General features: G+C 42.0%; 1 protein-coding gene across 2 annotated transcripts; it reads right to left on the bottom strand.

The window, feature by feature from the left end:
* Nucleotides 1-117: 117 nt before the first annotated feature.
* IYD (iodotyrosine deiodinase) lies at nucleotides 118-27,534 on the bottom strand. Of its 2 annotated transcripts, XM_049903398.1 has the most exons (5): nucleotides 27,245-27,534; nucleotides 9,877-10,068; nucleotides 7,486-7,645; nucleotides 4,780-4,936; nucleotides 118-1,965 (listed from the first exon to the last, which is right to left on the bottom strand). In XM_049903398.1, exons 1-5 carry the CDS (start codon nucleotides 27,420-27,422, stop codon nucleotides 1,783-1,785), a joined length of 870 nt encoding a protein of 289 aa, XP_049759355.1. In that variant the 5' UTR covers nucleotides 27,423-27,534; the 3' UTR covers nucleotides 118-1,782. The 2 variants fall into 2 exon arrangements, with proteins under 2 accessions (XP_049759355.1, XP_049759365.1); XM_049903408.1 differs by lacking the exon at nucleotides 27,245-27,534 and having other exon boundaries at nucleotides 9,936-10,068.
* Nucleotides 27,535-27,827: the final 293 nt, after the last annotated feature.

The raw sequence follows: 27,827 nt of genomic DNA, 5'->3' as shown, positions 1-27,827 counted from the left end.
ACGACATACTGATAGACAGGTGGCGGCCAGCACACCACAGGGCCGACTAAATCACAAGCAAAGAACTCCCTGGAGATAGAAGGGAGGCTTGTAAATATAACTTCAATTTCTCTGCACTGTGATGCCAAAGTGTGTTTATTATTCTAATGTTTAGAACTCAGAGTATCTTTCTCTTATAAAAACCATATTAAGTACAGTGGTTAGGTTCCCACTCCAGCCCACAGAAATCTAACAAAGCCATGGTGCTGTTAAAGCTACACTCATTTACAATATAGAGTAGAGGACAAAAGCCTATCACAATACTAATAATTAAAAAAAAAAATTTAAGTAAGAAACTTTGTATATATTAAAATGTGTAGACTTGGGGAAAGTAAGTTTAAGAAAAATTAAGATATAGATGGAAAATTTGGGAGACTTTAAAAGAGGCTCCTGGAGTGAGCTTCTTGGATCAGGTGGACACTTGAGACTATGTTGGCATCTCCTGCATAGAGAGGAGATGAGAGGGTGCAGGGGGTTAGAAGCTGGCGAAATGGACACGAAAAGAGAGAGTGGAGGGAGAGAGAGGGCTGTCTCATTAGGGGGAGAGTAATTGGGAGTGTGTAGGAAGGTGTATATGGGTTTTTGTGTGAGAGACTGACTTGATTTGTAAACTTTCACTTAAAGCACAATAAAAATTATTTAAAAAAAAAAAGAGGCTCCTGGGCACTTCAGAGGATTTCAGGTGTTGAAGGCACTGTTTCTGCAACGTCTGCTTTTATCTTAAGGAAAGACCTTCCTTTTTGTCTGATACAAGTTTGCCACCACCTGTTACTCTTAGCAGTGATGCTGAGGGCATCTCTCGTGTGTGTCTCATACACAGAACAGGAAGAGGCAGAAGAGATTTTCCTAAGGGAACTAGGTAAAAAAAAAAAGAAAGAAAAGTGACAGTGGACAGGGAAAAAGATGACTTGCACAGCTAGGGGTAGAGTTCCTTGATGCAAAATATCCGAGCTAAGAGAGTATGTGCGTGCATGGAATCCTTCTGGAAGAAAGACGGGGTGATGGGCAAAAAACTAAACCAGGCATTCCCAACCTGGTACCTTGTGATTTCATCAGCTCCAAACAGCTTGGTTGCCATCTGGAGAAAAGACCTATGTGTGTTTGGTGGGTGGAGGAGAAAAGAAGGAGCGATCTCAATGTTGTATCTAGCAAACGGTTCTCTTAACAAAAGAAAAAAAGCCATGACTTGGAGTGTTTTTCAATTTCTATGGTGTAAATACTCCCACCATGAGCTATATCAAACCACAAACGGTTTTATACGTGGCTTTCAAAATTCCTGAATGTGTAACAATTGGCTTCAGCAAACCGGTGTGGGCCAGCTCCAACATACCACCGGACCCTGCCGCTAAGCATTTTATCTGTTCAGGTGATTGTCAGTCAGGCAGACCCAACTCAAACATCAGCTACTCTGTTCCATGGGCATGACAGTTTCATTATTTTGATGGTCACTTACCCAAAACTGGTAGAATATCTATGCTGTTCAGTGAAAGAGTATCTTAAAAGCAAATTCTTTGTCTAAAAGTCACCTAACCACACTGCAGTTCTGAAACAGGACTGATTGGACTCAAAGTGTGGGAGAGAATTGGAAGGTTTCCTGACACATAGAATGGCCCCTGTGAAATAGGAGTGCTGAGGGGACTTAACCCTACAGAAGGAGCAGCCAATAACCAAGAGAAACAGGCATGGACAGGAGAGGGGGGCAGGGGCCTCGTCTTCGAGCATCTCCCTTCGATAGTCTCCTATCTACACAGTCACCATGATCTGATCCAGAGGCTTCCGTTTGAGGTTGGGCACTGTGGCCTCTTTGCTGGGGTAGCCCACAGGGAGCAGCAACAGCAGCTTTTCATTTGTGGGGCGGCCCAGGAGTACCCTCAGTCGTGGGCCACAGTTGAGAGGCGAGGTAGTGACAGTCACCAGACCTGCATTCTAGAATAAAAAAAAAATAGGAGAAGGAAAACATACATTTTAAAACCATTGGCAAAATCACAGCTCGGCTTCTAGCCTGGGGGTATTCTAATCCCTATTAGCCCTACTAGTCTCATCATTTCCCTGAATTGGACCGTGTTATGGAGTAAACTGTGTCCCCCCTGCCAAAAGTGATAATCCTTATGTTGAAGTCCTAACTCATGTACCTGTAAATGTGACCCTGTTTGGAAATGGGAATTTTCTTTTGTTATGTTAAGGGGGTCTTACCAAAGTAGGGTGGGTCCTAGACCTAATCACCCCTAAGTGGTACCTTATTAAAAGAGAAGAATGGACATGGAACTCACAGGGAAGACAGGCACCATGTGATGACGGAGACCATGACACCTACAAACCCAGGAACACCAAGGACTACTGGCGGCTACGAGACACTGAGAGGGACAAAGTGGACCTTCCCCTAGAGCTGATGCCCTGAAATCAGATTTCTAGCCTTCTGAACTGAGAGAAAATAAGAGTTCTGTTCTTTATCTGTGTTGTGGAAACACCAGGGAACTGAGACAGGAAGCCAAAGGCCACCACCTCAGGTGATGGGCATCTTGAATCTCACCTGCACTCTGTCACCTCCCCATACCACACCTTTTTTAAATCCAACAGTGGGAAGCTTCTTAAAGCAGAAAAAAAAAAAACAACTTTTCATTGATGTTTAAGAAATAGGAATGACTATTTTATATAGTAATTTGGGGAATGCAATTACACCAAAGGAATGACAAAAACAACAGGGAGTTCCTATGATTATAAAACCAACAGTGGAGGCGGGGCATCATCCCCACCTGAAAATAGGAAGGTCCTATGAGAGGGGACCCTGTGGCCAGGGGATAAATTGGGGTAGAGGAAAAACCCCATCAGTCTCTCCCCAAAACTCGTTGCCTTCGAGTCAATTCTGACTCACAGTGACCCTCTAGGACAGAGTAGAGTTTCCAAGGACAGCCTGGTGGATTCAAACTGCCAACCCTTTGGTTAGCAGCCATAGCACTTAACCACTATTCTCCCCAAGCTCCTCTAAATAATAAACAAACATGCAAATGGTTAAGGTTCTTGACTGCTAATCCAAAAGTTGAAGGTTTGAGTCTATCCCGTGGCACCTCGGAAGAAGTTCCCCGTGATCTACTTCCAAAAATTTAGCCATTGAAAACCCTATGGAGTGCAGTTCTATTCTGAGATACATGGGGTCACCATGAGTCAGAGTCAGTTCAATGGCAACTGGTTGGTTTAGTGAAAGCAATGAGTTTGCTAGATAAATGTAGTTTCCATACACCTCCCAGCCAAGCATTTCCAATCAGGTTGCCAAGGTAAGCCTGAGCCATAAGGAAGTTCTGCTGCTGCTGGGAGGGTCATGTATAGTATAGCAAGGTCATTAGTTCATTCAGTCTGCAATCTGTCCAGATGAGGGCTTCCTGAAGACTTCTTTCCTTCCTCACAAATTGTGACCTACACACAGAACTATGCCTTATGGAAAGCTAGAGGGCAGCAAACTCAACAGGAAAGTGATTCCAACGCACAGAAGCCACTTTGTGAACTGAGCTCTCTTCAGGCCTAAACTGCTTCTTGCAGGACCCTCACATAGATGGCAGCTCGTGGTCTGATGCTGCAGAGCAATTCCTTCCTGTATCTGCTTAGAGAGTCACGAGTGAAATAAAATGCCAACTCCCTCAGAAGGATTTTTCAAGTATTCTATAAACACATTCCTCTTTCATGTAACAATAAATATGTACTGTAAGATATTTTCAGCACACAAAGATTTCTCTGAGATAGTAAAGTAAGTACATAGTTTTTTGGACTCTTGTTCCTTGAAAGTATCATCACTCCTGTTATAATCTTTTTTGTTCTATTTATTTTATGTTTACTGTCTCTCTCTACCGCCTGTCTAGACCCCACTCTCCACCAGAATGTTCAGTTCATGAGGCAACTATCCCCGGGGCCTCCCAGGATCTGCCACGTAGAACCAGTTGTCATCAAGTCGATTTTGTCTCATGGAGACCCAATGTGTGTCAGGGTAGAACTGTGCTCCATGGAGTTTTCAATGGCTGATTTTTTGGAAGTAGATCACCAGGCGTTTCTTCCGAGGCACCTCTGGGTGAGCGAAAACTGCCAACCTTTCAGTTAGCAGCCAAGCATATGAACTATTTGCATCACCCAGGGCCTATGTCATAGAGAAGGAGCTCAGTAAGTGCTTGTTGAATTAAGGCAATGAATAATGTGGAAGGAATGTCTTAATCCTGCTCCATTTCCTGCTTAGCCTTGCTCTAGCTACTAAATAATAACCGTACTGGAAATTCTTTAAGCACGGGGATATGCTTCTAATACAACGGAAACTCAGCTTCTCGGGAAAGGAACTCTGTGACAGAAGTCTCCTTGTAGTTCTTGAGCCCCGTGTCTGCTAAGACAGTGACATTAAACACGTGTAAGACCTCAGTCCTTGTGACTTTGAAGATCTGAAGATCTTTGTGTGTGTTGGCCAGAAACCTTGAAGCTTCATTTTGATGCAGATGACGTCAAACTCAGTGACAATTTTCCTGACCACAAAATGACGTTGGAAATCAATTTCCAGGCAGAATTCTGCCTTGCGGAGCCATCACACTCACCAATCCAGGTTTCCAAAGTCAGTTTTGACATCGAGTTACCTTACTTACCTACTCAACTGTAGATAAACCATTTCAAAAGTCCCTGAATCAGAAGCTCAGCTGACCTGTTTAACTAGAGCCACCTTTGTCCCCCTGCCTCGCTTCTCTCTCTTGGGCCTGCTGGAAGGGGACATACCTGCAGGGCAGCCAGGAGGAGGCCGCAGGAGATGGAAACACTGATCTCGCTGTAGTAGTGGACCTTCTTTTTGCCGTTTGCTGCAAAACCATGTACTTGTTTGAAAATGAGAATCAAAACAGGGGCTGTGTCCAAGTACTCTTTAATCCAGTTGGTTCTGGGGAGAAAAAAAGAGATTCAGGGGATTATTTGCTTTTGGTGGTTTTTGTTCTCTTTTTATTACCTTAGCTTATTTATGTTGAAAGTAAAGTCATATATATTTTTTTTTTTTTTATGTTTAAACTGGAAAAGAACAGAAATGTGTGTGTGGTGTTTTATTCATCTTTTTCTGTCCAAGGTCATTCAATTCAATAAACATATGCCTAGAATGGCTGCCGTTGTTATTAGCTGCCATCTAGGCAGCTTTGACTCATGACAGCCCCAGGTACGACGGAACGAAATATTGCCTGGTCCTGCACCATCCTCAGAATCATTGGTATGTGTGAGTCCATTGTCGAGGAGTGCTTTCCAATCCGGGCAGCTCATCTTCTAGCACTCTATCGGACAATATTGTGGTGATCCAGGGTATATTCACTGGCTATTTTTCAGAGGTAGATCATCAGGCCTTTCTGCCTAGTCTATATCAGTCGGAGTCATTGCTGAAACCTGTCCACCACAGGTAACCCTGCTGGTATTTGAAATACTGGTAGTATAGATTCCAGCGTCATAGTGACACACAAGCCTAGTGTGGCAAACCAAAATCAAACCAAACCCACTGCCATCGAGTCCATTCTGATTCATAGAGACCTTAGAGGACAGGGTAGAACCGCCCCATAGAGTTTCCAAGGAGCACTTGGTGGATTTGAACTGCCGACCTTTTGGTTAGTAGCTGTAGCTCTTAACCACTATGCAACCAGGGTTTCCTACACCACCAGGGTAAGGCATATGAAATACTGGAAGATACAAAAGATGGATCCTCCTAGCTGTAGGCCAACATTCAGCAAATGAAATCTAGTTAAGTGCTATTAAAGAAATATGAACCAAGTGCACTGACCCCCAAAAATGAAACATTAATTTTGAGTGAGAAGGATAGAAGAAAGTATCCCAGAAATGGGCACTGAAGGCCACGTGGAGAGAGGGGACTAGAACAGCATCCCAGGCAGAAAGAAGAGATTTGTAGAGGCAGAGTTAGGAAGGAAAGTGCAAGGTAGGCCAGGGAATTTCCAGAAGCCTGGTAAGCTGGAGGATGTGTTATACAGTGGGGCATGGGTGGGTCGTAGGTTATGTACAGATTTGGAGGGTCCTGGACTTTGCTTATTAGGTACTGGAGAGTATCACAGGCTTCTGAGTGAAAGCATCACATAAAAGATCTCTTTCAGGAAGAAGTGGATTGGTACGAGGAGAGGGTTATCACGAAGGGCGATATTTGGAAGTATCAACTACAGAGTCCTACCAGAGGGAGGGAGACTAGACAGGGGACAAGAGCAATGGCCCAGGCAGGAGGGTGAGCTGAAGGGGAAGACACGGGCCCAGGAGAACTTGGGGAGGTATAGCTACTAGAGCTGGTGCCTCCTGTATAGGGTCATGCAAGGGAGTAGGCAAAAATGACAGCAAAGTTTACCTGAAACTACAGGTTGGTGAAAAGTAACACTCTTAACCCAGTTACAGAGAAAAGGAAGGGAACTTTTCCAGGAGGGGGATGTTACTCCTTTGAGATGTAAATGTTGAGTTTAATTTTTTTTTTTGGCAATTCAGAGCCTATCTTTCCTATTCTTTACCCTATCCCAGACATTTTGGCAAAAGTTTCATTCTAGGACAGATATTCAAAAGAAAGACAATCATGTAACCCTAGCATACTGAAATTGTTTCTTAGGATATATTATTAATTAGTAAGAGAAGGTCACCATTCACCCCATTTTAGCCTAGTTTTTTATGAAACAAGCCGGGCCACTTTACTGCTTTAAAATACACTATGGAACCAAAAGTGGGAGCAGCAAAAGACAAAATAGACAAATTGGACTTCATCAAAATTAAAAACTTTTGTGCCTCAAAGGACTTTGTCAATAAAGCGAAGAGACAACCTACAGATAGGGAGAAAATTTGGGGGAGCCATATACCTGATCCCACCAGAGCTGGATTTGATCCCAGATCTGATTCCAGCTGGTGTTCCTAACCACTCCATGATACTTGGGGCTCAAGGCAATAGGGGGGTGAGCCCTAACTTAGCTTCCATAACTCCTCTCAGAGACAGAAGCAAGCTTTTGTTTCTGTAGCAAGCTGTGTATAACAAAACATTTGCCATTTCAGCCATTTTTATGTATATATTCAGCGATGTTAATTATATTCATCATGTTGTAAAAACATCATCACTGTTTGTTTCTAAATTTTTCATCACTTGTAACAGAAACTCAGTGCCCCTTAAACAATAAGTTCCCATTTTTCCCCCGCCTGACCCTGGTAATCACTCACAAACTTTGTTCTATGTGTTTGTCAATTCTAGATACTTCATGTCAGTGGGTTCATACAATATTTGTCCTTTTGTATCTGACATTTCACTCAGCATAATGTTTTCAAGATTCATCCATGTTGTAGCATGTATCAGAACTTCATTTCTCTTTGTAGCTAGACAGAAGCAAACCTTTTAACACTTAACGAATCCAAGAAGCTGCAGTCATAGTTGTTTTATTAAAAAAAGTCAAACACTCCTAATTCCACCAATTGCCGTACCTCAGTTTCTTCAGGTCTGTCACCCATCTGACTCCCATTCTTCTCCTGTAGTTTATCTCTTCTTCTTCCTCGATGATCTCCCGAATCCTATGCTTCACATCTGGGTCCTTCACAACCACAAAGGTCCAAGGCTCTGTGTGGGCTCCACTTGGCGCTGTTCCTGAAACCAAAACCAAACCCGCTGCCGTTGAGTTGACTCCGACTCATAGCGAGACTGTAGGTCAAAGTCCAACTGCCCCATGGGGTTTCCTAGGCTGTAATCTTCACAGAAGCAGACCACATCTTTCTCCCATGGAGCAGCTGGTGATTTGGAATTGCCAACCTTTCGGTTAGCAGCCAAGTGCTTTAACCACTGCATCACCAAGGCTGTTCCTATCACCCATTAAATTACAGTCAGAAAATTAAAACTGCAGAAAAACAGGGTAATGTTAAATAAAAATAAATACAATAATCCATACTTGCTCAAAATGAAGTTAGATCATCTGGAAAACAAAGTGCTTGGCAGCTGACTCTGACATACCACTGCTGATTCCATTTTGGCCATCAACCTGGGTGTCTCTGAACCAACTAACTGAGATGAAGGCCAGTAGCTCAAGGGCTGTGGGAATTTATCATGGCTTTTCTAATTATACAGAAGATGTTCCCAAGTAAGTGCACCACGACTGCTGAGGGAACTCAAGGGAGAAGTCCTGGCAGCCAACATCCTCCAAAATGTTGTTTGTTTTAATATTCTTGAGAATGGATAAATTCATGAAGCTTATTGGAAATGGCAAAATTTAAATCCAAAAATGGTTTTAAAGACGCTCTTCAAAAGACAACTAAACTGCAAACTGTTTAGTGCCAGTACCAAAGCTCTGAGTGTAATGCTATGGGCGATTTCGAGTTTCAAGTGGTTTGTGGTCTCATTGGGACACAACAAAACTCTTTGCCTTGGGCACTAAATATACAAAACAGTGGTGTCTTCCCACTTACTTGGGCTCAGGACCCCTCGGCCACCTTGATTCAGTTTCAGCATCCCAGAAAAAAGTTTCATAGTTCATATCTCAAGGAGCCCAAATTCTCTTTGAGATTCCATTCAGGGCCTGGGCCAGCTTCTGACTAAAGTGTCACCCTCTGTCCTAGAGATGTCCCACTGCTCCCAGGGGGGACAAAATGACCATTTGTGGGCTATTTCAAAATAGGCTCTTTCTTCTTAATGAGTAATCTAAGGGCATAAGTTCCACCTGTGAAGGGAGTCAGGCCTGCTTACTACCAATGGGGTTCTTGTTTGTACAAACCACCACCCATATTAGAGAGGGCATGGTTGGCTTGTGAAGTGCAAGTTAAAAACTAACCACGAGGCACTTAATTCTTAGCAGAGTGATTGTAGTTCACTTAGTACCCATGTTATTTTCTCACTAAATATGTGTCTCTAAACAAGAACTAAATTGCTTTAAACATATGAAATAAATTGTATATCTCCCTAGTGTTTTCAATTATGCCAAATTCACCTGAACATCACACACACACACACACACACACGAAATTTATTAACTGCTATTCCGCTCCTTGGAATCCCTATGGGGCAGTTCTACTCTGTCGTATAGGATTGCTGTAAGTCAGAATGGACTTGACAGCAATGGGTAGATAAGGTATTAAATAAAAGACTCAGCAACCTAGTGCACTTGTATTCTTTACTGAAATGAAATGTTTTATTCTTGCTTTTTATTTTTTAATTGGACAATGGATTCACAGTGGGTGTAGAATAATTTCTGCAAATGAAATTTATGTGACTTATATAGTAATAAGACTCCAATTAGAGAAGATTCTTAAATAGGTTGGTTTTTCTTATCTCTCTTTCCCCTTTTCTGTACCTTTCATTTTTTTTTTCCTCTGTGGAGATACCAATTTACATTGAAAATGTGTTTCTTTGTTTTACTTTGCAATTTTTACATGAGTAAATTTTGCCAGATAAATAGAATACTGGAGCTGATATGTAACGTAAGAAAATCTGTTCCAAAAAGAAAAATGTGTATGTTTGTATAAGTATGAATATATGAACGTATGGTGTGATACGTGTGTATGTGTTCTAATGGGGGAAAGAAAGATAACTTCTCTTCTAATGAGTGATAGTGTGTTCAGAAATTTTACATTTTAATAAAAGTTTATAAAATTGGATATTTTCAGAAGTTTTGTACTGTGGTCACAAATGCTCCAAAGAAGTTTGTAACGGTCAAAATGTAGTAAGTGGAAACCATTATGTTCCTGGGAGTCAAAGGCCTGGGTAAGGCTCTACAGATAAACATGTCCCTCTAGGCTTTATTCACTCTGTTTCGACTTCGGCATTTCTCCAATGTTGTCACATCACTGATGCCACCGACATTCACAAAGACCTCATGTGCAATTACAAACCTGCCGCTTTGATGATGTTATCAATGACTTCCGTTGGGATTTGCTCATTACTTATGAACCTGACAGATCGTCTCTGGTTGAGAAGTTCATAAAATTCCTGGGATCTCTTGGCCATCTCCTCCTCAGAATATCGAGTGTGGGCAAATGGAATGTGGTCGATGGTTTCTTCCGACTCTTGCCATTCATCACCATCTTTAAATAACAAAGGGGCAAATCATCCCTTAGTCGTGAGACAGACAGACAGACACCAAGGAGATAAAGTTCTCAAAAATGTGTCTAGAGTTATGAGCCCAAAGATATCAAAACAAGGTGAGAAAGAAATTCCTGACCTCTGATCTTGATTATCCTTCAAACTCTGGACTGAAAATAAATATATTTTTAAAAAGGAACTTTTTTTTCCTACAAAAAGCTAAGGAATTCACATTTCTAGTAGCAGAAAAAATGGACTAGGTTATTTGAAACAATCTCCCATCAGCTGAAAACCAGTAAAAGTAATGGATAAAGGGTTTTTTTAAGTCATTTAAAAATCACTGAAGGGTTGACAACATTGTAAGAAATTCTCCAGCTGAACATGGGAGGAAAATATGAACCTGCAGAAGTAAATAATCACAGAAACGGCATTTCCTTGAATGTGTTTGCCAATCCCTACAAACCTTAATTTCCATTTTTATATCTTCAGGGATCAAGGGGACAGAAATCAAAGTCCAGGCCCACATACAATGCAAAGCTAATACAAACCCTTCCCACAATAAGTTGGGACCCCATGAGCTACATCCTCAGGGAAAGGGTGAATCATAAATCAATCAGGCCCCAGGTAGTCTTTTTTTCAAAACTAGGCAGCAGCTTTTTAAATTCGAACACTTTATTCTTCCTCTTTTTTTTTTTCTGCAAAGGAATCAGTATGTTCTAATATACTTAGATTTTTTTAAATTGTGTTTTAGATGAGGGTTTACAGAGCAAATTAGTTTCTCATTAAACAGTACGCGTATTGTCTTGTGATATTTGTTGCCACTCCCATGACATGTCAACACTCTCCTTTTCCTGACCTTGGGTTTCCCATTACCAGCTTTGCTGTCCCCTCCTGCCTTGTTGTCCTGGCCCCTGGGCTGGTGTCCCCGTTTAGTCTCGTTTTGCTTTACGGGCCTGTCTAATCTTTGAATGAGGGGTGAACCTCGGGAGTGTCCAGGAGCTATACTCTTGGGGTGTCTCCAGTCTCTGTCAGACCAGAAAGTCTGGTCTTTTTTTTTTTGGGGTTAGAGTTTTGTTCTACATTTTTCTCCAGCTCTGTCTGGGGCCCTCTATTGTGACCCCTCCCATGGCAGTCAGTGCTGGTAGCCTGGCATCATCTGGTTGTGCTGGACTCAGTCTGGTGGAGGCTGTGGTACTTGTGGTCCATTAGTCCTTTGGACGAATCTTTCCCTTGTGTTTTTGGTTTTCTTCATTCTCTCTTGCTCCAGACAGGATGAAACCAGTGAAGTATCTTAGATGGCCACTCACAAGCTTTGAAGGCCCTAGATGCTACTCACCAGAGTAGGATGTAGAGCATTTTCTTCATAAACTATGTAATGCCAATTGAGGCAGATGTTCCCGAGACCATGGTCCCCAGGCCTCAGACTAGTAATTCAGTTCCTCGGAGAGCTTGGATGTGTCTGTGGAGCTGTCATGACCTTGTCTTGGTCAAGTTGTGCTGGCTTCTCCAGTGTTGTGTACTATCTTCCCCTTCACCACAGTTTTTCCCTTCCCACCCTTCCCCTCCCTTATAATCATCAAAGGTTGTTTCTTTTTGCATGTAAACCTTTTTATGAGTTTTTATAATAGCAGTCTCATGCAATATTCGCCCTTTTGATTGACTTATTTCACTCAGCATAATACCCTCCAGATTCATCCATGTTGTGAGATGTTTCAGAGATTCGTCATTGTTTTTTATCATTGCATAGTATTCCATTGTATGTATGTACCACAGTCTGTTTATTCATTCATCTATTGATGGGTACTTAGGTTGTTTTCATCTTTTTGCTATTGTAAATAATGCTGCAATAAACGTGGCTGTGCCTACTTCTATTCATGTGATGGCTCTTATTTCTCTAGGACATATTCCTAGGAGTGAGATTCTGGATCATATGGTATTTCTATTTCTAACTTTCTAAGAAAGTGCCATATTGTTTTCCAAAATGATTGTACCATTTTACATTCCCACCAGCAGTGCATAAGAGTTCCAATCTCCCCACAGCCTCTCCAACATTTGTTATTTTCCGTTTTTTTTTTGATTCTTCATGCCAGTAACGCAGGGGTGAGATGGTATCTTATTGTGGTCTTGATTTGCATTTCTCTAATGGCTTGTGATCAAGAGCATTTCCTTATGTGTCTGTTAGCAGCTGGAATGTCTTCTTTGGTGAAGTGTCGGTTCATATCCTTTGCCCATTTTTTTTTTGGACTATTTGTTTTTTTGTTGTAGAGGTACTGGATTTTCCTGTAGATTTTAGAGATTAGACCTTTGTTGGACTTGTCATAGCCAATAATTTTTTCCCAGTCTGTAGGTTCTCCTACACTTTTGGTGAAGTCTTTTGACGACCGTGTGTGTTTAATTTTTAGAAGATCCCAGTTATCTAGCTTACCTTCAGGTGTATGTGTATTGTTAGTTATGGCTCGTATCCTGTTTATGCAGTGTACTAGGGCCTCTAGTGTTGACCTTATTTTTTCTTCTACAACCTTTATAGTTTTTGGTTTTATATTTAGGTCTTTGATCCATTTTGAATTAGTTTTTGTGTATGGTGTGAAGTATGGATCCTGTTTCATTTTTTTGCAGGTAGACTTCCAATTTTGCCAGCATCATTTGTTAAAAAGACTGTCTTTTCTCCATTTGATGAACTTTGGGCTTTTGTTGAAGATCAGGTGACCACAGGTGGATGAGTTTATATCTGAGTTCTCAGTTCTGGTCCATTGGTCAATGTGTCCACAGTTGTACCAGTACCAGGCTGTTCTGACTACTGTAGCTGTATATGAACACTTCCTTCTTAAGGACACACCTTCAGTACAGTTAACAAATGGTTACGCCTGTGTTATAGATTGGATTGTGTTGGCCAAAAATGTGTGTCAACTTGGCTAATCTATGATTCCCAGTATTGTGTGATTGTCTACCATTTTGTCATCTGATGTGATTTTCCTATGTGTTGTAAATCCTAATTCTATGATGTTAATGAGGCAGCTATGTTAATGAGGCAGGACTCAACCTACAAGATTAGGTTGTATTTTGAGTAAATATCTTTTGAGATATAAAAGAAGCGAGCAGAGAGACAAGGAACCTCATACTGTTACCGGAGAATGGCCTCGGTTCTTGTCTTCGGTGTAGGAAAGAATTCAAACATTGAGACAAATAATGCCAAGCGAGCAGAGGTTTATTAGCAAGCAGAGGGTTAGTAGTAAAAGTACACTTGTCTAGGAAGTGTCAGGTGGGCTACCCAGATATAGAGAGAATCAGAGAGCCCCGAAAGTCGTTTTCTTAGGGTTTTATGTTCTTTTCTTGATTTGTCCCTATTAACATTTAAAACCCAGGACGAGACACCCCCATGAAACCTATTTCCTTGGCTTAAGGTTTAATTACCAAGTTAGAGATCTTATCAAGTTAGGGACTTTATCAAGTTAAGGGCTTTATCAAAGATCCCTGTAAAGATCATTTTCTTGGCTTAAAGTTTAACTATGTAAGGACCATCTTATTGAGGAATGTCACCACCCCCTGTCTCTTCCTTTGTTGGGATTGTCTTATTGAGGAATGTCACCACCCCCTGCCTCTTCCTCTTCCCGAGTACAAGCTTTCCCCCTCCCCCTTACAATACCACCAGGAAAGCAGTGCTGGGAGCAGAGCTCATCCTTTGGACCCAGGGTTCCTGTGCTGAGAAGCTCTTAGCCAGGGAAGATTGATGACAAGGACCTTCCCCCAGAACTGACAGAGAGAAAAGCATTCCCTGGAGCTGGCACACTGATTCTGGACTTCTAGCCTCCTAAACTGTGAGAGAATAAATGTCCCTTTGTTAAAGCCATCCACTTGTGGTAATTCTGTTATAGCAGCACTAGATAACTAAGATAGGATTTGGTACCGGAAGAGTGGAGTCTTGCTGTAATAGATACCTAAAATGTGGAAGTAGTTTTGAAACTATGAATGGGTGGAAGCTGGAAGAGTTTTAGGGTGACTAATATTATTAAAAGCCTAGATTGCCTTGAACAGACTGTTGGAATTATGAACATCAAGGACAATTCTTCTGAGTACTTGAAGGAAGTGAGGGGAGCTGTTACACTGGAGACAGAGCAGATGGCGATAAGCAGCAGCAGAACCAGGAGACCAATGTGAGACAGCTCTAGTGCCAACCCATGGAGCAAGAGAGCTGAGTGCCTTTGTGCGAATGCTTCCTGGTGGAGTGGGGCGCCTCCAGGCACTTAACGGTGAAGCTAGGCTTGCTGACTCACGCAAGACAGCTGAGTGACTTCCATATGAAGTGGGGTACCTCCAGGCACTTATGAGTGGAGCTACAGAGCTTTAGAACACTTGTCCCAGCAGGGCAATGGGGGCAGTGAGGCCCCAGGGGCTGAGAGGCCAAGGAACCAGGAAAAAGAGCTGGCTCAGTATCAAAAGGCAGGGCCACCACCTCTGAAGTCTCAAAGGGTGGAGTTGCCACTCAGATGGACTAGGAGAATGGGGCCACCCAAATGCGAGGAAGGAGAGTTGCAGTTCCAGTGGGCCTGGAAGGTGGAGCTAAAGCTCAGGGTCGAAGGGCCTCCATTCAGAATCTGGAAAATATGGCCAATACCTAGAGTCTGGAGGGTAGGGCCATTGTCTAAATGGTCTCAGAGAACAGAGGATTATTTTTCAAGCTTTGAGAGCTAATGTAATGTGTTCTGCTGACTTGCTTGACACCTGTTATCCCTTCCTTCCCTCCAATTTCTCCTATTTGTAATGGGAATGTCTACCTTTTTTCCATTCTACCATTACACTTTGGAAGCAGATTTCACAGGTGGAGAGAAATTTTTGGATTTTGGACTTGGAGTCGATTTAAGACTTTTGCTATGATATGGTGGGGTGGATGTGTTTTACATGTGGCAAGGACATGAATTTCTGGGGGGCCAAAGTGTGGAATGTTATGGATTGAATTGTGTCCTCCCCAAATATGTGTCAACTTGGCTAGATCATGATTCCCAGTATTGTGTGATTGTCCACCATTTTGTCAACTGATTTGATTTTCCTATGTGTTGTAAATCCTACTTCTATGATGTTAATGAGTCAGGACTAGAGGCAGTTATGCTAATGAGGCAGGACTCAATCTACAAGATTAGGTTGTATCTTGAGTCAATCTCTTTTAAGATATAAAAGAGAGAAGCAAGCAGAAAAACAGAAGCACTTCATACCACCAAGAAAGTAGTGCCAGGAGCAGAGCGTGCGGTTTGGACCCAGAGTCGCTGTGCTGAGAAGATCCTAGACCAGGAGAAGATTGATAAAAAGGACCCCCCCCCCCCACCCCGAGCTGACTGACAGAGAAAGCCTACCCCTGGAGCCAGCACCCTGAATTTGGACTTCTAGCCTCCTAGACTGTGAGAGAATAAATTTCTCATCGTTATGCCATCCATTTGTGGTATACATCCACTTCTGTTGTAGCAGGACTAGATAACTAAAACAACCTGAAATTGCACAGAGTGGAGCTCAAGGTCCACAGTTGCAAAGGCCACTGCTGGCTCACTTCCACAACAGGCAGTACCATCTTTTACAGCTGAGTTTGGTTGTGTTCTGTGTCCCAGTACACGTTACTGAGGGGGTGGGAGGTACACGTTTAGGACCTCCAAGAAGAAAGAAACATAAATAGATTAGTATGCAGGAAGTGGTTTCATCTTCAGTTAGCTTTGGGTAATCTTTTCATATCTGCCAATATGAATTCTGCAAGGTAATACCTTGCCTAGAAAGGGCTAAGTGGCTTTCAATTTAAAGCCACATGGTGAGGTAGGTTACAAGTAAGAGGTAAATCAGGTTAGACATGTGTGAGAACACGTGTATACAGACTGACTACAAGCACAGAAACACTCATGAAACCCATCTGATGTTTTGAGTTGAAGGGCAAAGCCCTACTTTCTAATTTGTTTCTTATTATGTAGAAAGCCCAGTTTAAAAAACTGTCTCCTACCGGGATAGTGTCACAATGGTTTGTTTCATACCAGAAACAAATTGTTAAACAAAACCGTGTCTCAGTTTGGGTTTTTCTAGGATGTTTTTCTCAACAAAATGGGTTCTAACAGTTTGTATCTCCACAGTGTGATCACTAACATTTTTCTAATAGTGGTGATTGCCCCAGTACCATATTCTGGAGAAAAATACCTACAACGTACCTGGGTACTGGGAGCAAGGTCAGGAGAGCTAGATATAGAGGTCAGTTGATTCAGAAAGGTTATGAATTACCTGTCCTGATTTATGCTGCTAATTTTAATAACTTGAGGTAAAATAGCTTGGGGCCTATCCAAGGGACTAGTCTTAAACTAATATAATTTAAATGGATTGCATTTGAGAATTAATAAAATTTCCTGGAGCTCAATGAGGATGTATGTTTCCTTTGTCTAAACCAAATATTGTTTTATACACAAGGACTTTAAACCAATTAAAATAATGGTCCATGAATGATAAGCTTATAGCACTATTTCCATAATTAGTATATAGTTATAAGTTCATAATCATGAATGCAAGACTATAACAATGACACAAGGGGTGAGGTATGTAGTCTTTATTCCCAGGTAGTCTTGCAAGTAGGGTTTATATCATTTTGGTGGGCTCTGGAAACCTCAACCTTGAACTTGGAATAAGGTAGTCCTGCCAAAAGTACCCCATGTGCCTAGCAGAAGAAAATGCCAACATGTAAATAATTTTTAAGTATAATTACTAGCAGTCTACCAAATCTACTCAAGCTCACAAAGAAACAAAACACTCTGAGCAAGGAACAGCAGGATTAGTTAAAAAAAAATAGAATCAGATACCCAGAGACTCCAAATATTGGAATTATCAGACTGAGGAACTATGATTATTATGTTTAGAGGAGGAAAAAAAGACACGCTTAAATACGTCTGCAGGGCACAAGAAAGGATAAAAACTGACATAGCAAATATGAAAAAATAGACCATCTAGAAAAGAAAACATCTGAAAATAAAATAATAGAATTAAAAACTTAAAGGGTGAGTTTAAAGCATATTGTTATTGCACGCTGTCAAGTCAGTTCTGACTCATAGTGACCCAACGTAACAGAGTACAACAGCCCCATAGTGTTTCCTAGGCTGTAATCTTTATGGGAGCAGGTCACTAGGTCTCTTCTCCCACTGAGCAACTGGTGGGTTCAAACCACCGACCTTTCAGTTAGCTACATAAAGAAGCAACGAACTGGAAGGTGAGTCAGAAGAAAATATCTAGAATGGGGCAAGGAGAAACCAAGTGATGGAACACACAGAAAAAAGAGCAATAAACATAGAACAAACAGAATGTCTAAGATACATTTGATCACACCCCCAAAGAAGATGAGAAAGAATGTGGCAGAGGCAACATTTGAAGAGATTGCAGACAAGAAATTCCCAGAGCTGATTAAAAGCAAAAAACTACAGATTCAAAGTCTCAGTAAATTATAAGAAAAATCATAAGAAAAAGAAACCCACACCTTTTATAAATAAATATAAAAATCTTAAAAGTAGCCAGAGAAAAAAGATTATCTTCAGAAGTATAACAGTAAGAATGATAACTGAATTCTTAATAGCAACAAGAGTGATTGCATTGGATACAAGTGGACCAAATGCTCCTGATAAAGTCCAATGATTTTTTCTTTTAATTTTTTATATGGTGTTAGAAAGAGGCACATCTAAAACATAAGAACATAGAAAGGCTGAAAGTAAAAGCGTAAAAAAGTTATACCATGCGTAGTATAATTATATTAATATCAAATGAAGCAAAAATTAAGGCAAAAAGCATAAATGATAGAGAGAGGTCACTATATAATAGTAAAAATTTCAATTTACTAGAAAAGCACAATTTTAGATGTATATGCACTTTTATTACAGCATCTCAAGACAGACTTTCAAGAAGAAATTTAAAAAGCCATGATCATAGTGGAATATCTTAACACACTTCTCTCAGTAATGACAGAATAAGCAGGAAAAAAATCAGTAAGGATACAGAAGATCTGAACAAGGCCATTAACAAAATGCCCAGATGAACATACACAGAACACTGCACCAAACAACTCTAGAAGACACGTTCTTTATAGGCACACTCAAAACGTTTATAAAAATTGGCCAAAGATTGAGCCAGAAAATAATAAATGTTAAAGAATTGAAATGTGAACAACAAAGATTTCAACAGAAATAAACTTCAAAATGTTGGCTTCAATCAAACAGCTCAAATTATTGAAAAGGGGAATGTTTGGGATGGAGAAAAAAATGTGTGTATGCGCCCCTGTGCCTGCGCTCATGCGTGCCTGCGTGGGCGTGTATTACTTTCTGGTCTGGGGCCCAAGTGGGATTTTTGATGGTTGTTGAACTTCATCAATACCTAGAAACTAGGAAGCAAAAGATATGGAAAGGAGACCATAGACAAAGTAGACAGTGGAATAAATTGGTATGAATTGGCTTTTTCAGGGAACTTTGAATCAGATAAATAAAACTTCACCAACATGGCTGCCAGGAAACAGACACTGAAAAATCAATGGGATCTGGTGAGCAGATGGTTCTTTTACACAAAAACTTAGTCTTTACTAAACCTACCCTAGTCCTTTTCAGGTTAATGGGAATTGCTGCAGAGAAGTTATGTCACCTTAGGTGGCAACTCCTACTTAACTAAGAGCAGATAATCAGAGACTACAATGAAAATAAATAATCCTGAAAATGGTCAGCACTCACTTTCCTAAAGTAACACATTTGGGTTCTCTGAAACCATTAAAATTTATGTGAGTGAAGATGTATGTGTCCTACATATTGTGAAATGCAAACTGTGTCTTTAGAAAACCGAATATAATGCTGTCTCCTTTCTTCCTTATTGATCACGCCCCTAAAAGCCAATGAATTTCCTTGATGTGATGTATATCCCTTGCCTCGAGCTGTGTGACGGAAAACAATGATTTGCTCCTTTCTTCTTTGAGTACATGCAAGTCCACTTTAAAGGCACAGATTAGCTGATATTATAGTTGTGGTTGTTGTGATTGTGGTTGTGGCACCTACCAAAGGAATTCCACTTCCAGAGATGGTTAGTTAGGTATTTAGACCAACCCTCCAAGCTAAAGAAAGCTAAAATTTTAAATACAATGTATTTTGTAATATTTTCTTCTAAGCACTGAAGTGAGAAATCACAGTTAAAATCTAGGTGAAGGTGAGTGCCCACAGAGGTAATCTAGCACTCAAATGCCCAGAAGACATTTTCCAATTACCAACGAACAGTTGTGAAGGCGAGCTGAGACATAAGTGTCTACTTTTATGGTTAGATAAGTCAAAACACCAGGACTGTGAACCTGATAGCCCTCACACTTTAAACTGGAACCCTAGAGAGTTATGCCCCATAAACGGAAAAAGCTAAACCCATTGCAGTCAAGTTGATTTCGACTCATAGGACAGAGTAGAACTGCCCCATAGCGTTTCCTAGGCTGTAATCTTTACAGAAGCAGGCTGCCACATCTTTCTCCCGTGGAGCAGCTGGTGGGTTCAAATCCCTGACCTTTCAGTTAGCAGCCAAACGCTTAACCTTGCACCACCAGGGCTCCTATGCCCCTTACTAACTACCCGTTGCTGTCGAGTCAATTCTGACTCACAGCGACCCTATAAGACTGAGTGGAACTGCCGTGCAGGGTTTCCAAGGAGTGGCTGGTAGATTCAAACTGCCGACCTTTTGGTTAGCAGCCTAACGCTCCATCACTGCACCACCAGGTCTCCTTAGTAAAAGTGAAATTTAAGGGAATTTTTTTTTTTAGCCATAGCACGTACTTGCAGCCTAAGGTAATACCCCCTGGGTGACCCAGGAAACCACAAGTCTTGACCTTAAAGTCTTTCTAGAGCCTTAGAGTGTTGAACAATTGTTAGGCACAAAAATGAATATTCTCTGGAAATAAGTACAAGTATCCAGACCTCAAGTAGTTTTTACAAGTAATTTTTTCAGAAGAATGACTGGAAGTCATGATTAAGAACCATAGAAACCAGAGACAACAGAAACAGACCCACAAAGACTTGAGATATTGGAATTATCAGACAGACACAGATCATAAACAACTATACTCACTATGTTCAAAGAAATAAAAGACAAGCTTGACAATTTTGGCAGGAAAAAGTGACATAGAAAATTTGAAAAAAGAACCAAACAGATCTTCTGGAAATAAAGATTACAATAACCTAAATTAAATACCCAGTAGATAGATATAACTCAGAGTAGACACAGCAGGAGAGAAAATTAATCAGTGGGAATGCAGTTTGTTCTGATCTATCCAAAATGTAGCATGAAGAAACAATAAGAGTGACAATATGGAAGAAAAGATGAAAGACACCAGATAGTACAATGAGATGGTCTAACCGTTCAATCGGAGTCCTAGAAGGAGAAGAGAGAATCGGGCAGAGGCAATATTTAAAGAGACAGTTGCTGCAGTTTTTCCAAAATCTCAGCATTACCTAGTAAAGTTGAATATATACGTACTCTCCATTCTCTACACGTCTACATTTACTAGCAGCTGGACCTTGGGCCCAGAGTGTACAAATTTAATTAGAAGGCCCTTTACTAAGTTTAAAGGAAGTAGATGTGATGGGGGAGTGGCAACAAGCACCTATCAGCTCTCCAGCAGTCAGTCCTGAACTAAACCCAGATGTCAGCAAGGTCATAATGATAACCCTGAACTTTATCAAATGTGTCAATAAAAACTTTCAACACCAATGACACTTTCTACACAATTTGTCAGTAAGTCTGACAATCTCTGTTGTTGGTAAGCAGTATATGAGATAATGTATTAAATGCTTCCTTAGGGGGTTAAGAGCTCAGGCTGCTAACCAGAAGGCCACTAGCTGCTCCTTGGAAACCCTACAGGACAGTTCTACTCTGTCCTATAGCATCACTTTGAATTGGAATTGACTCCACGGCAATAGTTTTTTTTTTTTTTTTTGGTTTTAACTGTTTTAAAGATAAGCTAAAAGTTACTAACTCTTAAAATCCATTCCCACTTGTGGTTAAAGGCAGCCTAGGTGCATTACTTAGCCGTTTCTTCAGCTTCTAAAGTTCTGAGCCTTTTCAGTTCCAGCCATACTCTAGTACAAATGATATGAATTGGATTGTCCTGAGTGGGTCTCTGTAGCAGGGCACAGTGGGACTGCTGTTCCTGGAGCCCCTCACAGGTCAGAAGGTCAATGTGCTGCCCAAGAGTGGGATCAGGCAGAACCAGGCAGGCATAGAGCACAGTGAGCTCAGGCAGAAAGTCCCCCAAGGGGATGCAGGGCAGTGAATAAACACAAAACGTACCACTTCTCTGCCCACCGTTGAACTCCTGGCTGCCCCCAAGGAATGTGGCCCTCACCAAGAGTAAAGAGAACAACCTGTACAACAACTTCTTTGTTTTCCTGCCTCCACCCTAGACCAGCCAAGCCAATCTGGGGGATACATTCAAGCTCTGAAGTGCACATTCCAAAGCAAATGTGTGCTATTATGGTTTGCTTTTTAATGTAAATCTTACATTGCTACAGTTGAGATTGGCTGTTGGTACTAGTAGCAACTTGCCTTTTATCATTGCTTTAATGTCGAGGAATTAGGTTTAAAGGTGAAGCAATTCTAGATCCCATCTACTCTTTAAAATTTAACATGGAGGTATTTTCTCTGGCTGAGTCTCTAAATAAGTTGCCTTTGTGTTTGTGCATTTCTACTTCAAAATGTTTGCAAGGGGCCCCAGATTTCCCAGCTCTCAGTCTACAAGGCTAACTTGTATTACACAATTCTTGTTCCCCTCCTCGAACTTTTTGGGATCCTTGAGGAGCAGTGTTACTCAGGATGGGTGTGATGTAGCCCTCCCAGCAGAGAGATTCTGGAGGTGAGGATGGGAGCAGCTTCAGGGCTCAACTCCTATCCCAGAATGCCCAACTGCCCCAGCCATTGCTCTACTCCTTATTTGGGTCTCTCAGTCATTCCACTCCCTGGTGGCGTAGTGGTTAAGAGCTCAGCTGCTAACCACAAGGTCAGTAGTTCAGATCTACCAGCCACTTGTTGGGAACCCTATGGGGCAGTTCTGCTCTGTCCTATCGGGTCACTATGAGTTAGAACTGGCACCTAACAACAACATCTGCAATAGGTTGATTATTTCACTAGTAGCACCTCAGAGATGTGGAAGCTGGGGAGGTTTGGAGGTGCCCAGATGGAGAGACACTGGCTAGAGCAACACTATCCTGAGGCAACGCAAGGAAGTTGGCAGAATTTGTTTTTCTGAGCCTTTCATTACTTTTTGGAGTCTTGGTGGTGCACTGGTGAAGAGCTCTGCTGCTAACCAAAAGGTCAGCGATTCAAATCCACCAGCCACTCTCTGGATACCGCCTATGGGGCAGTTCTACTTTGTCCTACAGGGTCACTATGAGTTGGAATTGACTTGACAGCAGTAGGTTTTGTCATCCTTTTTGGTATCCCAAAGTCCCCATGCCGATCTGAAGTCTTTTCTAGTTGGACCCAACCAGATTTGCTCTCAAGGACAACATCTTCATTTGAGTCCTTACTCTTTCCTAATTTCCTCTCATCTAAATTTAACTGCCCATTATCCTAAAGGGGAGCCCTGTTAGTGCACTGGTTAAGAGCTATGGCTACTAACCAAATGGTCAACAGTTCAAATCCACCAATCTGCTTCCATAAAGATTACAGCCTAGGAAACCCTATGGGGCTGTTCTACTCTGTCCTGTAGGGTTGTTATAAGTAGAAATCAACTTGACGGCAATAAGTTTTTTGGTTTTCTTATCCTAAAACCTTAAGGTCTTACAAGAGTCTTGGCAAACCAACCTTTTAAATTAGCCATGCAAAAGTATTAGTGGGTGCATAGGATAATGAAGAGGAGACCTTGTAGCACAATAGCTGCTAAACCAAAGGTTGGAGGTTCGAGCCCACCAGTTGTTCTGTGGGAGACAAGACCTGGCAAACTGCTCCCATAAAGATTACAGCCTAGGAAACCCTATGGGGCAGTTCTGCTCTGTCCTATAGGGGCACTATAAGTTGGAATCGCCTCGAAAGAATGAAACAACAGGACGATGAAATAGACGAGGCCGAATTCATTACCTCACTCTGACACACATAGGGTCACCATGAGTCAAATTGGCTAGATGGCAACTGGTTTATAGTAAAAGAGAGTTATGCTGATTAAGCTCAGTCTTTCTGAGCAGAGTAGAATGCTGACCTTATACAGAATTTTTGGCAGTGGGGTGCTGATAAACTGGTTCTGGGCAGGGGGCAGGGAAAGCCCCTGATTTATTGTACCTGCCAATTTCTGTGGTGTAAATATTCCCATCAGGGCTTGATTTCAAGCTACTGATGGTTTAACGTACGGCCTGCAAAATCCCTGATTATTTAACAACTGACTCTTGCTAACGCACCACTTGGTTGAGAAGTATAGAGCCAGGGACTGAGGAGTACGTGGATCGACATCATCTGTAAGAGCTGGCCCTTAGAGGCACTGGTATTGGAGTGAGTCCTCTCGGAATTGGCTGAGTTTCAGAAGCAAAAGGCTGACACTGGTTGGTGGGTTATTATTGAGGTGAGTTGTCCTTGATTCATTGAACAACTTTGAAACTTGTTCTGACGGCTACATGTTACCATAAAAAAAAAAAAAAAGTTACCATAAAAAAAAAAAAAAATCTGTCCTTTCCTGAGTTTGTGGAAACATTTTTATTCTCAGGTGATATCCACACTAGACAAAAACTTAGCAAAGACTGGATAATCTGGGATAATTAAAAGTTTACTTAGCAATGTAGTTTAGGGATAGCTAGTGAACGTAAGTGCAGAAAAATCCCCACCACCATTAAAACTGACACATCTTCACGAGGTGTGTTTCCTCTATCTTTTCCTCCTATTCCCATTTCCATGAACTTTCATAGGCCTGACTAGAGAATTTTTGTGTAGGATTTTTCCTTCATTTTAGTGGAACAATCTGAAAATTGCTCTTTGAGATAAACATCACAAACTTCCTCTTCTTAGACCTCTGCTACAGATAAACAGAGACTGAGAGTACTGAAAGGACACCATCCTAGACTGGTCCCCGAAGGAAGTCTATCTCACATCTAACAAGGTGACCGCATGAAGCCTGTCAGCTCCGTCCCTTCCCCTCCCCGTGCTGATTCCTTGATATATGAATATGAAGTAGAAATTCTTTGTGACCCAGAACTGGAGCAGGTTATATTAGTGTGGACATTTTTCCTTAACTCACATTAGAATAATCTACAATACTTATTTTGCTGTTTTCCCCTTTTATTGTTGATTTTCAAAATAGTTTGAACCTGGTATCTATTCGCCATGATCAAAATGACTGCCATGTTTCTTCAGAAATGGAATCCTTTCTCTACTCCAATTACCTTCCTGCTCTATCCGTTCTGAACCGGGGCCACTGGCAGTGAGATCCTCACTTAGACCATCATTAGGAGCAGGAACTTGGGTGGCAGAGGAACCTGGGTTTAAATGTTGATTCTCATCTACCATAGGATGGTCCTCACCTGCCATCACACCTGAGTCTTCTCTGTTGTTGTGTGCTCGAGTTGATTCCAACTCATAGCGACCCCGTGTGACAGAGTGGAACTGCCCCATAGAGTTTTCTTGGCTGTAATCTTTACAGGAGCAGATCACCAGGCCTTTCTTCTGAGGAGCTGTTGGGTGGGTGGGTTTGAGCCATCAGCCTTTAGGTTAGCAGCTGAGCTCTTAAGCTTTGTGCCACCAGGGTTCCTCTGAGCCTTTTCTAAAGGCCTTATAATCAGTTCTGCCTACTTTGCCTATTTGTTACTTTCGAATTGTTTCTTGTGTATTATTATTTTGTGTGGCCTTAGCAGGTATTGCTCATGTAAACAACAAAAATGTCAACAACACATCTGTGAAATTCTACAACCAGGCTGATTCGCCCATGGCTACTGAGAAGGCCACTGAGAGTGTTCAATTCATTCTTCTGGGTAAAGCTATGACAAGGATGGGGACCAAAAAGAACAAACAGTAAAGAGGCAGAGGACTTTGTAAAGCGAATAAGTAGGCAGAGAACTAGAATAGGGCATACAGCTGGGTTATGTGCACCCAGCCTCAGGTACAGCCCCAGGTCCCTGATTCCCCACAAGCCTTACAATTCTTTCTTGTATCTTTAAAACTCTTGGGTCTTGAAACCCAATAACCTTTCCTCAACTCATGCTCCCAGAGAATTTTAAACCTGGCTGGCCATCCCCTGCCTCCTCTGTTCCATGTCCTTCTTCTGTTGGAGGGGCGATCTAACCAACTAGCTTCATGCCTAGTCTTGAGCCAAACTACCTGGGTTCTGGCTCTACCCCTACATTCTTGGGCAGGTGACTTAACCTGTTTGGGCCTCGGTTGCCTCGTCTATAATATGGGAATAATAATAACGCATTCCCCACTGTATTGTCATGAAGATGATATGATTTTCTATATGTAAAACAAGGCACTGGCAATATAATAATGCTACATAAGGGCTGTTATAATTATTTTCCTGGACCTCTCTTTTCCATGCCTTCTCCTTTTCTGTAGTACATTTCTCCCACCACAACTCTTCTGATCTGCGGGTACCCCCCAAGTTCTATCCTCAGCCTTCTCTCTAGAAAGACCCTTTTAGTGAATTCATTAGTTTGGTAATTTCCAGGTATCACCCCACATTGGTGACTCTCAGGTAAGTATCTGTGGCCTGGATCCCTCACCTAGACTGCTCCCATGTGTCACTGTCACCTCAAATCTAACACACCCTTAACTAAGCCCAATGTCTTCCCCATAAGCCAGACCATCTTCCTCCCCATCCGTTTATGGTGCTCAGAGTCTCCCATTCTCCACATCTCACCCTCTCCTTCTCCTCCCAATATCCAATTTATTACCAAACCCATTCCCCCTTCAGCTTCACCCCTTCCGTGCATTTCACTGCTGCCACCATCCAGGCCATCATAACCAGAAAAAATCATTGCCACAGCTTGTCAACAGAGCTCCCTTCATTTAAGGGAAATGCTTCTCAACTGGGCATAATTGGTGTACAGCTGAGAGTAAGAGGCAGCACAAAGACTGGCTAAGAAGCTGCTCAGACCCAAATGCTGTGCACCACACTCAGCATCATCAGCTCCCAGGCACTGAATGCCGGTTTTACACCCCGCACCCAACCCTGAGATTAGGATAACTCAGCACATACCACACACACACACACATACACACCCCCCCCCACACACACCCCACACACACACTTCCGTGGCCTCTGTTGGAGCAAGGGCATCACTAGCCCACCTGAAAATCATGAGCCTCTTCCACATGAATCCATCCCACAAACCCGCCTCAGACAACCTTCTCCAATAGGTTTCCCAAGACTCCTCAAAAACCTATCCCTCCCTGCCTTTATCACATCTCCCTTCTCAGGTCATCCATAACCTGGCCCTCCCTCACTACTCCAGCTCATGTTCACTATTTCCCTGGTCAATATTGTCCTCCCATCTTCTCCATCTCTTTCCCTGTACTTGCACTCCTTCTGCCCCTCCTACCACAGATGCCTCCAGACCTTGCTCTTCATATCCTATTAATCTTCCCAGGCCCAGTTCATACCCCTTCACCTCTGTTATCCTGTTCCTAACTATCCCTTCATGTCTGAGCCTTCTCTAGACATCCTGTAATCAGTTCCACCTGGTATGTCTCTTTGTTACTCTCTAATTGTTTTCTGTATATTACTGTCTACCCAAATGGACACTAAGCTCGTTAAGGGTAGAGGCCACTCTTGACTTTAACCACAGAGCTTGACACAGTGGAAGGAGCTTGCTAGTCCCTAGATAAATGCTACTTGATGGATTTCAAAGTTCTTGATCAAAACCTGACCTCTTAACTGCATGCCAACTGCCTGCCTGTGATGTGGCCTTCAGAAGAATTTTAACAGCCAGAAGAGGACTGGATATAGGAAATAATGTCGGTCTCACAACAGCCTTTATGCTGAGTATCTAGGAATAAAGCTGGATTTGTGCCAGCAGGCGAAAAACTGACCACCCAAGAGGAATGCTTTGTCTTTGTACACACTAATACGTGGCACAATGGAGGTGGATGGTGAAACTGACCTGCATGCCTTTCTTCCTTTGCATAACCCCTAGCATCAGCTTATACTCATGCGAAATGTTGAACTAAACAGCACTGTCGGGTCTTTACCTTCTTCCACTTGGTAGAGGTCACTGCTGTCTCTTAAGTCTTCATCCATCCATGGACGAGCCTCGGCCCTGGCTTGAGACTCCACTTTTCTTTTCTTGATGCTTCTATCGGTATTTTTAAAGATCCACACAATCAAAATGCAGACAAGGGCTACCAAGACAGGAGTCAGGAGAAGCATGGTCAGGCGTCTGATCCGCTCACACCGGTATTTAAACAAACAGAGGCAGGACCAGGGAACACTGGGAGACGGCCTGGAGCAGAGCAGGGGCGTGTGGAGAGGATGGAACAAAGTACAGAACTTTCTGATTCTGTGAGGACTTGGCAAAGGAGCAAAGATCACAGGCACGTGTGTGCCAAGTGTGTTGTGGGTTTGGTAACGCCCTAGCAAGTTCGCTTTGTAAATTTTGTTATTTAATCAATGTATTGTTAGACAATAATTGCCAGGACCTGAGTAAACGCTTTAATGTGCTGGATCTTGCTGGCAGTGGAAGAAAGTGTTTAATCTTCCTCATGCATAACTATTCTCTGAGAATAATGTGTCTTGAACTTGCCTGAGCCTAGGAATCACCTGCCAAACTTGTTT

This window comes from Elephas maximus, chromosome 1 (assembly GCF_024166365.1).
Source record: "Elephas maximus indicus isolate mEleMax1 chromosome 1, mEleMax1 primary haplotype, whole genome shotgun sequence".
In the NCBI taxonomy this organism is placed as follows: Eukaryota; Metazoa; Chordata; class Mammalia; order Proboscidea; family Elephantidae; genus Elephas; species Elephas maximus.
The sequence above is the reverse complement of the archived record's forward strand: the minus strand, read 5'-3'. Positions and strand labels throughout refer to the sequence as shown.

Bases quoted from the DNA above. Each gene is read 5' to 3' on its own strand.
- IYD (XM_049903398.1), bottom strand. From the start codon at position 27,422: ATGCTTCTCCTGACTCCTGTCTTGGTAGCCCTTGTCTGCATTTTGATT. The intron at 7,646-9,876 runs GTTTGTAATTGC...TTTTGGTTTCAG, and splicing joins TAACATCATCAAAGCGGCAG to GAACAGCGCCAAGTGGAGCC. The intron at 4,937-7,485 runs GTACGGCAATTG...TTTTCTCCCCAG, and splicing joins ACAGACCTGAAGAAACTGAG to AACCAACTGGATTAAAGAGT.